The 15,525-nt window shown below is 46.7% G+C and overlaps 1 protein-coding gene across 2 annotated transcripts; it reads right to left on the bottom strand.

Moving 5' to 3' along the window:
* Nucleotides 1–616: 616 nt before the first annotated feature.
* nit2 (nitrilase family, member 2) lies at nucleotides 617–13,790 on the bottom strand. 2 transcript variants are annotated; one of them, XM_015974326.3, is made up of 10 exons: nucleotides 13,655–13,790; nucleotides 13,453–13,571; nucleotides 12,432–12,552; nucleotides 11,583–11,671; nucleotides 11,410–11,503; nucleotides 11,256–11,330; nucleotides 11,098–11,176; nucleotides 8,925–9,023; nucleotides 2,162–2,217; nucleotides 617–783 (listed from the first exon to the last, which is right to left on the bottom strand). In XM_015974326.3, the coding sequence occupies exons 1-10, from the start codon at nucleotides 13,680–13,682 to the stop codon at nucleotides 683–685; spliced, it is 861 nt and encodes a 286-aa protein (XP_015829812.3). In that variant the 5' UTR covers nucleotides 13,683–13,790; the 3' UTR covers nucleotides 617–682. The 2 variants fall into 2 exon arrangements, with proteins under 2 accessions (XP_015829812.3, XP_015829811.3); XM_015974325.3 differs by having other exon boundaries at nucleotides 12,432–12,609.
* Nucleotides 13,791–15,525: the final 1,735 nt, after the last annotated feature.

Below are 15,525 nucleotides of genomic sequence, written 5' to 3' on the forward strand. Positions count from 1 at the left end.
AGTTACTTCTATTAAATAATATAAGAATTTAAAAGAGGTTTAAATTAAAATTACAATCTACAATTATACCTGAAAGAAAACCCACACAATGTCCACAAAGCTGCATTTTTACTGTATTTCTGAGATTATAAAAGCTGCAAGAATCGGTTTTCCAACAGTTCATAAACAAGATGTTTAAAGTATGTTTGATTTGATGGTCTGAGACTGTTTTTGTGTGACACTTAAAACAACCGACTGCAGTGCAGGTCTGCTGTCTGGTGTTATACGGTCTCGGTGGGGGGCTGTCCTCCCATCGGTGGACAGCCAGGTGAGTCAAAGCTCCTGACAGGAGTAATAATCTAAATTAGCACCAAATGTTGAAGTCCAGACTGGGTAAACTGCAGCTGAACAGTCTGATGCAACCATAAACTCAACCGCTAACAAGACTAAAGATTACAGAGGAGAGAGATACATCGCTGCAATGCATGATGGGAACTCCCTGGTGGAGGTTGGTGCTAAAACTCCTCCAACCACTGCTTCTCTTCTGATAACGCATCAGGTCAATCATCAGATGAGATCACACCATCAACACTAAAGCAAACATGTCAACGATTAACTCAATCCCAAACCTCCTGGATGAGAATTAAAATGATCATTAAACTCTGATTTATTTATTTGAGGAACATGAAATGAGCTGAAGCGTTCAGCCAGATCCGGCCTGCACCGACGCCACGCTGTAGAGGTCGCTCCGGCGCTGGGACGTGATCGGGATCTGCTGCCGCACATCGGCCAAATGTTGCAGGTCTGGAGTCGGGTGAGACGAGCAGAGACATACTTTTTCTGAATTCAGCTTTATAAAGGACATTTTTAAAATAAAGAAAGGTGGATTAATAAAAATACATTTTAAAAAGTAAATAAAAAATTGAAAAAGTTTTCTGAAAACTGCTGAAGGTCTGCCTGTAAAACATTCATCCAAAAATATTCTAGACTTTGTGTAAAATAAAAGCACCCCCCATTAATGTTTCATGTGAGGATAAGAAATAACGTCACTTTATTAAATAGTGATAGTTAATAGTGACCATTTATTTTTTGTTGTATGAAAATACTGTTTTGATTATTCAATTTTAATACAGGAAAACTGTCCTCTGCTGTTGCGTTTGCTTCAGCGCTGACGCATTATTTAGTGGTGGCCAGGGGCGGACTTAGGACTGAAGAAGATCCGGGGCTTAGCACGCACGCACGCACGCACGCACGCACGCACGCACGCACGCACACACACACGTGACACGCACTAGTCAACATATATATATATGTCTTGTACCACATCATTTTAATCTGAAGCTACATATGAAGCATATTCAGGGCAGAGTATTGTTCCTGTTAGTGTTTAGTGTGAGATGATAGTAAATATTCCCGCTCTTTCTCCAACAACTTTACCTGATAGTAAGCTAACTTTAGGCAAACCAGCAGCACAACAACTATTTTCTAATAAGACTCACAAACCTGAGTCAGCACCAGTCTCATCAAAGCTGGGGTTCTGTCGCCGTACTTTTGGTCTAAAACACGTCCTTATGTCCATCTTCACTCATGCGTTTCAGGCAGAGAGTGTAGAAGAAGCCGACTGCTGAAGGGCTTCTTCTTCAGTGGTGGAGGCTCAGGCAGGCTGTATACAAACTACTGCCAGCTGCTCCCTCTCTGTTGGACTTTGGTACTGCATGTTACTTCCACGATTTAGATCCGGGGCTTCTGCCCAAGTAGCCGGGCCTAACGCCGCCCCTGGTGGTGATGCTTCATCTGAACGGGTGTAGCTTTAAGTCAGTCAGTCAGAAGGCGTCTTTAGACACCCGTCTCTCTTCTGCTGATGTGTTTCTGTTAAATGTTTAATCTGCCTGCAGCAGACCTCTCCTCAGCTCTTCCTAACAGCTCCAGGAGCCCCTCGATTAATATGGACATCCATGTAAAGTGTAGAATTCTTTATAGCTTAAGAAAATCCCTGGTTTGGTAGAAATCACATCTGGATATGAACAAAACGTGCAACTCTGAGTGTTTTACAGTAAATTTAATATTTAATGTTCCATTCTGTGGTTGTGTGTGAGATGTAAATAACAAGGCTCATGGCTGATGACCTGCTTTTTAAACTTGTGTGATGAAACTATTTAGAAACACACAAATCTTCACTTACCGATGTTAGCATAGATGATTGTTTCTTCAGCTCCAGCCTTGGAGATCACCTCTCCCCTGAAACAACAGATCAGAACAGTTTATTTAAAAACAGGTTGTAGAGGCCTTATCTTACAACGAGAGGGCCATAACATCATTATGGTGACCATTTAGTTCTTGTTTTTCCATCACTTTTTCATTTTTCATCCTAGTTGCTGACACAGGAGAGGAAGCAAATGAAACTGGTTCAGTGGACGGTACTCCTCAACAAATCCTGTCCCAGACACAGCAGCAAAAATGTACCTACAGAGGAAGTAACAATAAAAAAGGAAGCTGTGCTTGAGCTGTCCCTGACGGAACTGGTTTCCCCTGAATTGGAAGCTCTAACTGAGGAGAAAATACTGTTCTAGTCGACCGCAACTCAAATCCAAAGAGCCGGACAAGAAGTAATTGTGTTTTGCTTTAGTGAAAAAGTAAAAAATGTGTGTCTTTTATTTCTGTTTGTGGGTGAAAACCAAACCCCGCCAATAAAAAGATAAAGCCAACGTAGAAGTGACAAAAGCTGCAGTCCCACCTCATCCTCTAGAAGAAAGATAAGAAAAGATCTTTTCTATAGCGCCTCAAGATAAAAATCACGAGGCGCTTCACAAAAACAGAAGCTGTAAAAATATAAAAAACAATTTAGGGGCTGGATCCAGAAAGGAGCAGGCTTCCGTCGACCCCAGGTTAAAATGCTTCACAGCAGAAACAAGTAGGGATGCTCCAATCAGATCATGTGGCTGGAAATCTGGCTTGATCACGCGGGTTTAACAAAACCAGAATCTGGTGAAAAGATCAGCTTTTAACCTTATAAAACAACAAATATGACTTTTTAAATTCATCCTGAGATAGAGGTTTTCGGATGCAACAGCAATAGTTTAGCTTTAATCTCAACACGTTCTTCTACCTCAGTATTCTTTATTTCTTGGAAGAAAACACCATTACCTCGCACAATTTACGGCAGGCGGTGATTCGGACACCATAACATGCAGCTGTTGGATAGTAGGCTAATGCAGAGCTAACGTGTCTCCACACGAGAGCTAAAGTATATGTATTTTGGTGCGATTTTAAACCGGACAGTGGAGGCAGTTTAACAGCTCCTTGTAATGTGTGCAAACTGGGCATTCAACATGCTGGAAGTGACAGCTGCATGACAAGCAGCCTTCAAAATAAACTACTTTCCATTTATTTCTAAAGTTTAATTTAAAAACAGCATGAAAACTGATCAGAGTGCTGTACATGCACAACGATAAAACACAGTAAGTAAAACAAATAACAGAAGCAACAATAAAAACACAACAGACTAGAAAACATCAACAGTCATAAAAGTAGGTAATTAAAGCCGACTTCAAACAAGGAAGGGACCAGGGCCGAAGCTTCAGGGGGGCCCTGGGAGGCAGGTGTGTGTGCTGCAAAGAGGCGGATGAGAGGAAACGGCGCCTCTAACACAAACGAAGGATGCTGGAGAAGACAAGCACTTCCATAACTTGTGTTCAGAGGAGAATTCAGAATTAGCTCCATTTTTAATAATGACTCTCATGCAGCTTTATTTAGGGGCTTGTATAGGTTGCCCCAGTCAGGGTTGAGCTGTAACGTCACGAAAAGGCCTGATTTTGAGATCCCACAGGTCAAGATCTACAGCCAGGTCAACTTAACCTGGCGATGACGCAACCTACAATATTTCCCCCTCACAGGAGACTTGAAGTCTGCACGTAGTCCCTTTAATCAGAGACTGCCTTCCTCACACCAACTGGACTGCAGCTCTGAGAGACAATAAAAGATGAACAATAGTATTCTCTCCTCCAAGGTCCTTCACAGAGGAACTCTTTTAAATGAACTCCTTCATTCCCAGACAAAAGAAGAAAGATTTTATAATTATATACAATGAAATGTTCATCGATCTGTGTTTAATGATATATGCTTAGCATGTTTACTGGATGAGGTCATCACCATTTGCACGACGGTGGCACAGGAGTTAAGAGCTCGCCCCGTAATCGGAAGGTTGCAGGTTCGAGCCCCGCTCAGTCTGTCACTGCCGTTGTGTCCTTGGGCAAGACACTTAACCCACCTTGCCTGCTGGTGGTGGTTGGAGGGACCGGTGGCACCAGTGCTCGGCAGCCTCGCCTCTGTCAGTGCGCCCCAGGGCAGCTGTGGCTACATCGTAGCTCATCACCATCAGGGTGTGAATGTGTGTGTGAATGGGTGAATGACTGATTGTGTTGTAAAGCGCCTTGAGGGGGTTCCAGGACTCTAGAAGGCGCTATATCAAATACAGGTCATTTACCATACAAGACAGAGTATATACATACATACCGTACATATACATATATATATATATATATATATATATATATATATATATATATATATATATATATATATAGTATTCGTCTTCGTCTTCCTCCGCTTATCCGGGTCCGGGTCACGGGGGCAGCATCCCAATTAGGGAGCTCCAGGCCGTCCTCTCCCCGGCCACCTCCACCAGCTCCTCCGGCAGGACCCCAAGGCGTTCCCGGACCAGATTGGAGATGTAACCTCTCCAACGTGTCCTGGGTCGACCCGGGGGCCTTCTGCCGGCAGGACATGCCCGAAACACCTCCCCGGGGAGGCGTCCAGGAGGCATCCTGACCAGATGCCCAAACCACCTCAACTGGCTCCTTTCGATCCGGAGGAGCAGCGGTTCTACTCCGAGTCCCTCCCGAATGTCCGAGCTCCTCACCCTATCTCTAAGGCTGAGCCCGGCCACCCTACGGAGGAAACTCATTTCGGCCGCTTGTATCCGCGATCTCGTTCTTTCGGTCATTACCCAAAGCTCATGACCATAGGTGAGGATTGGGACGTAGATCGACCGGTTAATCGAGAGCCTGGCTTTCTGGCTCAGCTCCCTCTTCCCCACGACAGATCGGCTCAGCGTCCGCATCACTGCAGACGCCGAACCAATCCGCCTGTCGATCTCCCGATCCCTCCTACCCTCACTCGTGAACAAGACCCCGAGATACTTAAACTCCTCCACTTGAGGTAGGACCTCTCCCCCGACCCGTAGGTGGCAAGCCACCCTTTTCCGGTCGAGAACCATGGTCTCAGATTTGGAGGTGCTGATCCTCATCCCAGCCGCTTCACATTCGGCCGCGAACCTACTCAGCAAGAGCTGAAGGTCAGAGCTGGATGAAGCTAGGAGGACCACATCATCCGCAAAAAGCAGAGACGAGATTCTCCTGCCACCAAACTCAACACACTCCACACCACGGCTGTGTCTAGAAATTCTGTCCATAAAAGTGATGAACAGAACCGGTGACAAAGGGCAGCCCTGGCGGAGTCCAACCCTCACTGGGAACAGGTCCGACTTACTACCGGCTATGCGGACCAAACTCACGCTCCTCTGGTAAAGGGACTGAATGGCCCTTAACAGAAAGCCACCCACCCCATACTCCTGGAGCGTCCCCCACAGGGTGCCCCTGGGGACACGGTCATAAGCCTTCTCCAAATCCACAAAGCACATGTGGATTGGTTGGGCAAACTCCCATGCCCCCTCCATCACCCTTGCAAGGGTATAGAGCTGGTCCACAGTTCCACGGCCAGGACGAAAACCACATTGCTCCTCCTCTATCTGAGATTCAACTATCGATCGGACCCTCCTCTCCAGTACCTTGGCGTAGACCTTTCCAGGGAGGCTGAGGAGTGTGATCCCCCTATAGTTGGAACACACCCTCAGGTCACCCTTCTTAAAGATGGGGACCACCACCCCGGTCTGCCACTCCCTAGGAACTGCCCCCGATGACCACGCAATGTTGTAGAGACGTGTCAACCATGACAGCCCTACAACATCCATAGCCTTGAGATACCCAGGACGAACCTCATCCACCCCCGGGGCTCCGCCGCTGTGTAGTTGTTTGACTACCTCAGCAACTTCTGCCCCCGAGATCGGACAGTCCATCCCCAGGCCTCCCAGCTCTGGTTCCTCCTCGGAATGCGCATTGGTGGGATTGAGGAGCTCCTCAAAGTATTCCTTCCACCGTCCGACTATAGCCCCAGTTGACGTCAGCAGCTCCCCATCCCCACTGTAAACAGTGTGAGCGAGTTGCTGCCTTCCTCTCCTGAGGCGCCGGACAGTTTGCCAGAACCTCTTTGGAGCCGATCGATAGTCTTTCTCCATGGCCTCACCAAACTCCTCCCACGCCCGAGATTTTGCCTCGGCAACTGCCACTGCTGCACCCCGCTTGGCTATCCGGTACCTGTCTGCTGCCTCCGGAGACCCACAGACCAGCCACGCCCTGTAGGCCTCCTTCTTCAGCCTGACGGCTCCCCGAACCTCTGGTGTCCACCAGCGGGTACGGGGGTTGCCACCACGACTGGCACCGGCCACCTTACGACCACAGCTAGCAACAGCCGCCTCGACAATCGCAGAGTGGAACAAGGCCCACTCGGACTCAATGTCCCCCACTGCTCTCGGGACGTGGTCAAAGCTCTGCCGGAGGTGGGAGTTGAAGACCGTCTTGACAGGTTCTTCTGCCAGGCGTTCCCAGCAGACCCTCACTATGCGTTTGGGTCTGCCAGGTCTACGCGGCATGTTCCCTTGCCATCTGATCCAACTCACCACCAGGTGGTGATCAGTTGACAGCTCCGCCCCTCTCTTCACTCGGGTGTCCAAAACATACGGCCGCAGGTCAGATGATACGACTACAAAATCTATCATCGACCTGTGACCTAGGCTGCCCTGGTACCAAGTGTACCGGTGGGCATCCTTATGTTCGAACATGGTGTTCGTTATGGCCAAACTGCGGCTTGCACAGAAGTCCAATAACAAAACACCGCTCGAGTTCAGATTAGGTGGGCCGTTCCTCCCAATCACACCCCTCCAGGTCAAGCTGTCATTGCCCACGTGAGCATTGAAGTCCCCCAGCAGGACAATGGAGTCCCCTGATGGAGCACTATCTAGCACTCGTCCCAGGGACTCCAAAAAGGGTGGGTACTCTGAACTGATATTTGGCCCATAAGCACAAACAACAGTCAGGACCCGTTCCCCGACCCGAAGGCGCAAGGAAGCTACCCTCTTGTCCCCCGGGGTAAACCCCAACACACAGGCAGAGAGTCTCGGGGCTAACAAAAAGCCAACCCCAGCCCTCCGCCTCTCACCCGGAGCAACTCCAGCAAAGTAGAGTGTCCAACCCCTCTCCAGGTCTCGGGTTCCAGAGCCAATGCAATGTGTCGAGGTGAGTCCGACTATATCTAGCCGGTACCGCTCAACCTCTGCCACAAGCTCCGGCTCCTTCCCCGCCAGCGAGGTGACGTTCCATGTCCCAAAAACTAGTTTTCTTGTCCGGGGATTGGACCGCCAAGGCTCCCGCCTTGGTCTGCCACCCGATTCGCATTGCACCGGACCCTTCATGTTCCTCCTGCGGGTGGTGGGTCCACAGTTGGACGAGCCCATGTATCCGGTTCGGGCTGGGCCCGGCCGGGCCCCATGGGCGAAAGCCCGGCCACCAGGCGCTCGCTCACGGGCCCCAACCCCAGGCCTGGCTCCAGGGTGGGACCCCGGTAACCCTCTGGGCCGGGTACTCCGACTCTTCGTTTTAACCGCCATGAAAGATCCTTCGAATATATATAGTATATATAATATAAATAGCTCTCAAAGCAATTTACTTAACCAAACATACTATTTATCTAACATTACAGAGCCGTGGTTGCTAAAAACTTTACAAGACCGACTGACTTTAGCGGCATAGTAGGTGTAAATAATTGAATAAAATGTTGAGCTGCATGACTGGTTTTGTTTTTACTCTCACGTGTAGTTTCATGACCTGCTAATTTACTAGTGGATCTCAAAAATCGTCTCCAAGTGTATTATGAGTAAAACTCGTCACCAGCCGCTCACCAACATCATCATCACTTGTCAACTGATAGCAAACTCGGTGGAAGGCTAATGGAGAAGAAAACATGGGATTTGGTCTGCAGGGCTTCTTTCAGTTCAATTTTTAAGATGGAGTTTTCCAGAGAAACTGGACATCATTACGAGAGGCCGCCCAGCTCCGTCGCTAGCCTGTTTGTCTCAGAGACGACTCAGCCTTGGTCTCCATGGCATAGAAAAGGACTTACTGATGGAACTAAACAGTTCTATGACAGTTATTGAAGTCTTCCTGCGTAGATAGGGGGATGGTCTTTGTCTATGAATAATAAGCAACTTTAGTGTTATTCATTTTATTTACACATAAAACTAAATTATTAAAACACGTTTTAGCTGTTGATCATGTGGCTGGTAGAGGCAGTTGTCTGGATCTTGAACTTGACACGGAAATTTACTGGTAACCAGTGGTTACGCCTGCTTGTATTGGTCAGGAACCTGGCTGCACTGGACCACCTACAGTCTACTCAAAGCCGAGGCATGGACATCAAAGACGACAGAGTTAGTGTAATCCACGCGGGAAGCGTGACTGACAGAGTCCAGGTGCGGCCGCTTTAGCATCGGTTTGAGACGAACCAAACGGTGCAGGTGGAAGAGACGAGATTTAACCGCAGCATTGATCTGGGGAACCATCAAGAGGCCTCCTTACAGCAAATGTGCACATTTTCCTGTCACGTTCTTCTTTATAACTCACAAAGTTTGTGTAGGAAATGACTTAAACAACTACTAGACCCCATTAAGAGTATAATTTATAAACCCTTGAACATTACACAGCCCTGAACTGGATAAACACCCCTCATGTTTAACATGAATGTTCTGTCCTCTGATCATGGGCCTCATTTCTTACCAAGGGTTAACTACGGTGCTGTGACCCCAGGCCACGTAGGACGCAGTTTCATCTCTGGCAGGTGAGGCTGTGGCCACAAACACCTGGTTATCAAGAGCTCTGCATCCAGGACACAAACAGAGGAACAAATAATAAATCACAGACAATCACAATCAAGTTGTTATCTGTTCTGGAACACTTGTTAATAGATGCATTTGCAGTGCTCTCTAGTGAGAATGAATGCCTTGTAAGCCATACTATGGGAAAACAAAGCTCTGGTGCACCAGTTTCAGGAACTACAGGTGCCGTTTCCTGAACACTAAACCAACAACAGCCTTCCCCATCGAGTCAAGATGGGTGAGTCCATGAATGTTAGATGACAGTGTGACGTAGATCTGTCAGGCTTTTCAGATCCTAGTTTTATCGTCTATTTTCTATCAGAAGCTAATGCAGGAGATAGGTGTAGGAGACTATTTTCATGAGTGACTGATTATAATCAGAAATAATAATTAAAAATGTTTTTTTAGTGAACCATACCTTTAATTACAGCTTCGTCAGTAATAACAGTGACTGTTAAACATACCTGCAAACTCAGAGTGTTAAAAAGGAGACAACTACAATGATTTCAGGACGATTAATTGATGCTTTGAAACTTTTAGACAAAACAGCAACAACTGTACATTTATTTCAAATAATTGTTCGGTTGGTTGTTTGAAAGTTGTAAATAAATATGTATTTTTTTAAATCTATGACAGTAACCAGCATCCCGGCATGCGCTGTGGTCGATTACGCAATGGGCTGAAAGCGAATCAGCTGAGCTGTAAGGAGAAAAAAAGCATCTGCATTAGTCATCTCCATGATTAGAATGAAGCATCGGACCATAGAAGTCCATCGTCTCTGACCCATCCTGAGTTGATGTTTGCTGCTGTACAGTTCTTCTGCTGGGACGGTCACTCTGGAACACGACTGCATTAATATGTTAAAAGACACAAACGGACAGGTTTGGACATAATTTTATTGACACATATATTGCCTTTTGTGTTCCATGCTGATGCCAAGTTGACGTCTGGCCAGCAGATGTCACTCGTTTTATTGGGTTCAAATGGTTCCCAACACTGAAACATTTGCTTCATACTGGCTCAGTCGTTTGGAAAGCTTCGCTTTCTCCATCACTTCTCTCTTCAGCTGGATGAAGATCAGACTGAGATCCTCATCTGTGCCCCAGACAAGCTGGTTCCCAAAGTCAGAGACTCTCTTGGTCAGCTTGCTTCCCACACCAAACCTTCTGTCAGGAATCTTGGTGTGACCTTTGACCCAGCTCTCACCCTGGATTCTCATGTCAGTTCTCTTGTTGGCTCCTCCTTCTTCCATCTCAGGAACGTTGCTAAGCTGAGTCCCATTCTGTCCCGCTCTGAACTTGAGACAGTTCTCCACACCTTCATCTCCTCACGCTTAGACTACTGTAACTCTCTTTTCACGTGTCTGAGCAGAACCTCCCTGAACCGTCTACAGGTGGTTCAGAACGCCTGTGCTCGGCTTCTGACCAAGTCCTCCAAACACACCCACATCACCCCGCTTCTCCTCCAGCTTCACTGGCTGCCAGTCAACTTCAGGGTTCATTTCAAGATCCTGGTTCTGGTCTATAGGGCCTTACATGGACAAGCACCATCTTACATTGGTGATCTTCTTAGTCCCTACACCCCCAGCAGGTCCCTGAGGTCCAGTGATCAAAGCCTACTGGTTGTGCAGCACCAGGCTAAAGGTCAAAGGTGACAGATCATCTGCTGCTGTGGCCCCCAGACTCTGGACCTCTCTCCCCCTGAGCCTGAGATCAGTGGACTCAGTGGTCTCCTTTAAAAAGCAGCTGAAGACTCACTTGTTCAAGCTGGCTTTTGTATGACCTTCTTCACCTCTCTCTCTTTATTCTGCTCTCCCCACCTATTCCACCTTCCTCAGGATCCACTGGTTTCCTTTCATTTTCTCTTCCCCTTCCCTTACATTTTTTAATCACGTCTTTTTTCATATATTATTTTTTCTTCTAATTTTAATCATATTTTTAATCACTTTTTGAAGATTTTTTAAAAAATATTTTTAATTTTTTGTTCTTGTGAAGCACCTCGAGCTTTTTATCTTGAGAGGCGCTTTATAAAAGATCATTTTCTTTATTTCTTATAAACGTGACAAGAACGCTCACCTGGCCCTCTGCAGGAGCTCCCAGTGGGCCGGACCCGTCGTCATGTTGAAGGCTCCGGGATAAACCAGCAGCTGGCAGCCTGAGGACAGAAGGACATGCTGATCATCTGTCCCCAACAGCACAACAACCCCCATCCTAGACTCTGTTCTGCTGCTCACCGCTCCGGCTGTAGAGCTGAGCGAGCTCTGCAAACCTCATGTCGTAGCAGATCCCCACACCCACTTTACAGTATGCTGGAAGGAAGACAAAGTAGTCAGGACATGTGTCCTCACTGCAGGAAACACAAAAGAGGAGACTCAAAGTGTCCCTTACGTGTGTCAAACATGGACAGACTGTTGCCAGGACTAAGCGTCTCAGATTCCTGGAAGCAGATTTTTCCTGGAATGTTGATGTCAAACAGGTGAATCTTAAACAAAAATAAATGGTTTAGGGGATTCTGATGTAGCTCCACCTGAGATGTTAGCCGCCGTGTGAGAGCAACACACCTTCCTGTGTTTGAGAATCATTCCTCCATCGGGGCCGAACACGACACAGCTGTTATACAGCTTCCCACCATCCTCCTCAGGAATGGATCCTGTAGGAAAATGATAAACAAACGAGGTCTAAGCTAAGCTACCTTTGGTCAAAAATGTTTTAATGGTCCACGGAGAATGTTTACATGTTTTCCCTAAAGTATTCAGGGGGTGTGTATTCTGTATTTGCAGCATGAAGACCTTATGGCTGAAGCCTTTTAAGTTGCATGATGTTATATTTGGGTTTTTATGTCCACCCGTCCATTTACGGCGGCTTATCCGGAGTCGGGTCATGGGGTCAGCAGCCTAAGCAGGGAGGCCCAGACATCCCTCTCCTCAGCCACTTGGGCCGGCTCCTCTGAGGAATCTTAAGGTTTTCCATGTCAGGCAAGAGGCATCGTCCCTCCAGTTTGTCCCGGGTCTTCCTTTAGTTCTCCTCCCAGTTAAACGTGCCCGGAAAACCTCACCAGGGAGACGTCCCTAACCAGTTGCCTGAGCCACCTCAAACGACTCCTCTCGATGTGGAGGAGCAGCGGGTCTACTCCAAGCCCCTCCCGGATGCCTGAGCTTTTCACCCTATCTCTAAGGGATAGCCCAGCCACCCTGCAGTTTTTATGTAAAACGTGAAATTTCAGACAAGGAAAATGATTTTGAATGAAGATTTAAACAATCAATAAACATTAATTTCAACAACAAATTTGTGAAAAACCACAACCGTATAAGTCAATGTGACTTTCACAGTAAAAGCTGTAAATAAACTCATTCATCGGTTCTAAAAGCAGGTGTGATTTTGGGTCATCATAGCCACAGATGCTTCCCTACCTCCCACTAGGTACACGCCACTCTCCTTTGCTGCCTCCGACAGCATCTGGGTGGATTCTCCTGGGATTCTCTCCGCATATGTGGGGAAGAAGCTGGTCCCATACGGAGAGTTGAAGCATTCCTGATTCAGAGGCAGGTGAGAAGAACCCAGATGGGACTGAGCTTCTGTGGACCATTTCTGTCATCATTATGAGGACTTATCAGCAGCACAGAAGGCTGAACATCTGAATTCAGATTTGAGTTCATCAGATAATTTAGTTCATGAGAAGTTTGTACACCTTTAGACTATGGAGACCAGAGTTAGTTAACTAAGTGTGCAGCACAATTTCTGGGCAAACAACGTAAGGATGTCTGGCTGTTCCACTACAGTAATGTTCATATTTAAACGTTGCAAATCCAAGTCCATGTTAAATATTTAATAAGGAACAGGTCTGGTACAACACATGACATGACTAACCTACCCTTCTCGTGGAGTGGAGCTATTGGGCCATTCCCATCTGTACCGGGTCAGCCCGGGCCGGGTAGCGTAGGTTGTTTACATATCTGGGTGGCCTGGTATTGTTCCGGGCCAACCAAGGCTCATTCTCAGCCCTCTTCTCAAGGGGGTCTGCTTCAGGCCGACCAGGGCCAACACACCCACTGCTGACAGCAAATCCACACCTTCCATTAGAGCAAGCCTCTGATTGGTGGGTAGAATCAGCCCACATGGGCTTAAGGCAAGGATGTGTGGAATCAACCGGGCCAGCCTGGGGCCGACTGGGGCTACCCGGCCCGGGCCGACCCGGTACAGATGGGAATGGCCCATTTGTTAACCTAATGAATAGAACGGAGATTCTACACTGAATGACCTTTGACAGCACTGTGACGGAGCATACTTCACTCCACTACCCCGGGTTAGAGAAACATTAATGTTATCCAATAAAATGACCGAGTTAGCAGGGAACAGGTGGACCGAGTGTTCTAATGAACTATTCAATAACATTTCATAAATAGCTTGGCCTCCAACGTGAGGCTGGCTCACCGGCAGCAGCACCACCTTGCTACCCTCGTCCGCCGCCTCCTTCACCAGCCTCCGGGCCCGACTCAGGTTGTCCGCCTTGACGCGGGTCACCTGCAGCTGGACCACAGCCAGACGGAACTCTGCCACACAAAACACCACCGACCTGTTAGCAGCTCGAGCTAGCGCCACCATTAACGTTTGAACGGAGTGTTTTCACACGTACTCGACATGACTTTAGCTGCAGTACTCATGCTTGCCTCCGTAAACTCATCCTGCCGCCCACAGACGCACGGTGACGCTGTCGCGTCCGCGCGCCGCGGTCAGCTCCAAACAAAAACAGCAGGTAAAGTACTTCCGGGTGACAGGTAGATTTTCAGTACAACAGTTCGGTCATTTCAGTGTTTCTGATAAAACTTGTATTTTTATTTTACCGCTAATACATCCAACGACACACGCGTTATAAACAAAATAGCGATGTTAGTCACAAAAGTGAAAGTCTATCAACATTTTCTTCTACTGGAATAAAGTGCAGCTCTTTTAATGTGAAGTGAACCGGAACCAGCAGGTGGTTGTTTAGCAGCCAATCAGATTTTGTCTGATCCGATTGGTTCATTGTACGGCCAACTGTCAAATATATTTAAAAAACATTAAATCTACATTAGCAGCCACTGTAGAGAACGTCTCATCACCTAATTTGTCCCATCTCTGTAAGTCTGTGTATACGACTTAATACAAAACTGAAAACTAATGACAAACTTTTATCTGATGCCAGCCACTGGGAAGATGAAGAACACTGAAACCTCTCTGCGTGCGTGCGTGCGTGTGCATGTGTGTGTGTGTCCATCTCTCGCTACAGTTCTAAAATAAGCAAATACACACATTTTACAACAAATGAAAAACTTAACTGTCCACAAATGCTGTCCAATAATTTCCATTTATTACAAACAGAAACATTTAGAAAATAATAGCAATACAGTAAGGTGCAAATTACACGGTTGCATTTTCAAATAGTGGTTGACATCCTCTGCCAGAAATGTTATACAGGGTAACATAAAGACTTACAGTCAAGGATGAGCCAGTCAAGAACAATATTGAGAAAATATCACAAATTTACAACGCGATGCATGAGCGACAAAGGAATGCTCAGAAAAGCTGGAGTGAGAAAAGATCTAGTTCCAATACTTCACTTCTGTTGTTTCTTTAACCCGCCTTACAGAGCAATTAATGCTCAGACGACCAAAAGGTCCAAATGCAGAAGTTTGACACTTCACAGCCAGACTTCCAGCACAAGTAGAACCATTAACGCAAATGGATAAAAATGCAAAAACAAAGTGAGGAGCTCTGGAGGAGGAGCAGCGGTTTACCATTTGTTGCCACTGCGGGGGCCAAAGATGATTCCACAGGCATGAGGCCAAAGGCAAGAGTGGCAACCAAACTAAAACGGACCAATTTCCACCGAAGCAGCTGAAAATAAAGACTTATGTGAAAACAGAAATTCTCCTTTAAACGGGTTTACACAATCTGTTCAAATGTGTGCTTTTCAAAAGGAAAGCACAATGCTCTTTACAACATTCTTTAGTTTTTCTAAACAAAGCCAACGGTGTCGAGCACATTTAATCTGACCGGTTAGCAAACTAAATAAATAAGTTGGAACACATACTCGACTTCTCGGGCTTTTAATGAACACATCCACCAAACCCCCGGTGTGATTCAAATATATTCCAGAGGAGCTGTGGAGGTCTTCTGAACGCTACAAACTGTGTGAGGAGGTCCATTTTTGACGGTTTCTAAAAGCCAGGAAGAACACTGAACGGCTCGTGTTACTGCAGAAGGGAGGGGCACGCTAAACCATCAGCTGGTTTACAAGCCAGATCAGTTAAATGCATTCCTAAAGACATTACAGAGATCTGTGCTGATAATCTGTTTAAACAGTTTATTACATTTTAAACACCCTAGATCTTTAAGGCTACCATTGAAAACGAAAGCTATCAAAAACAAAAGTAAAAGTTCATAATAGAAAAGTGTCCTGTGTGCCAGGACCGCATCTTCAGGTCTGAGCTTAGGCGACGCACACCTGCTTCTTGATCGGAATGA

This window comes from Nothobranchius furzeri, chromosome 16 (genome assembly GCF_043380555.1).
Source record: "Nothobranchius furzeri strain GRZ-AD chromosome 16, NfurGRZ-RIMD1, whole genome shotgun sequence".
Classification (NCBI taxonomy): domain Eukaryota; kingdom Metazoa; phylum Chordata; class Actinopteri; order Cyprinodontiformes; family Nothobranchiidae; genus Nothobranchius; species Nothobranchius furzeri.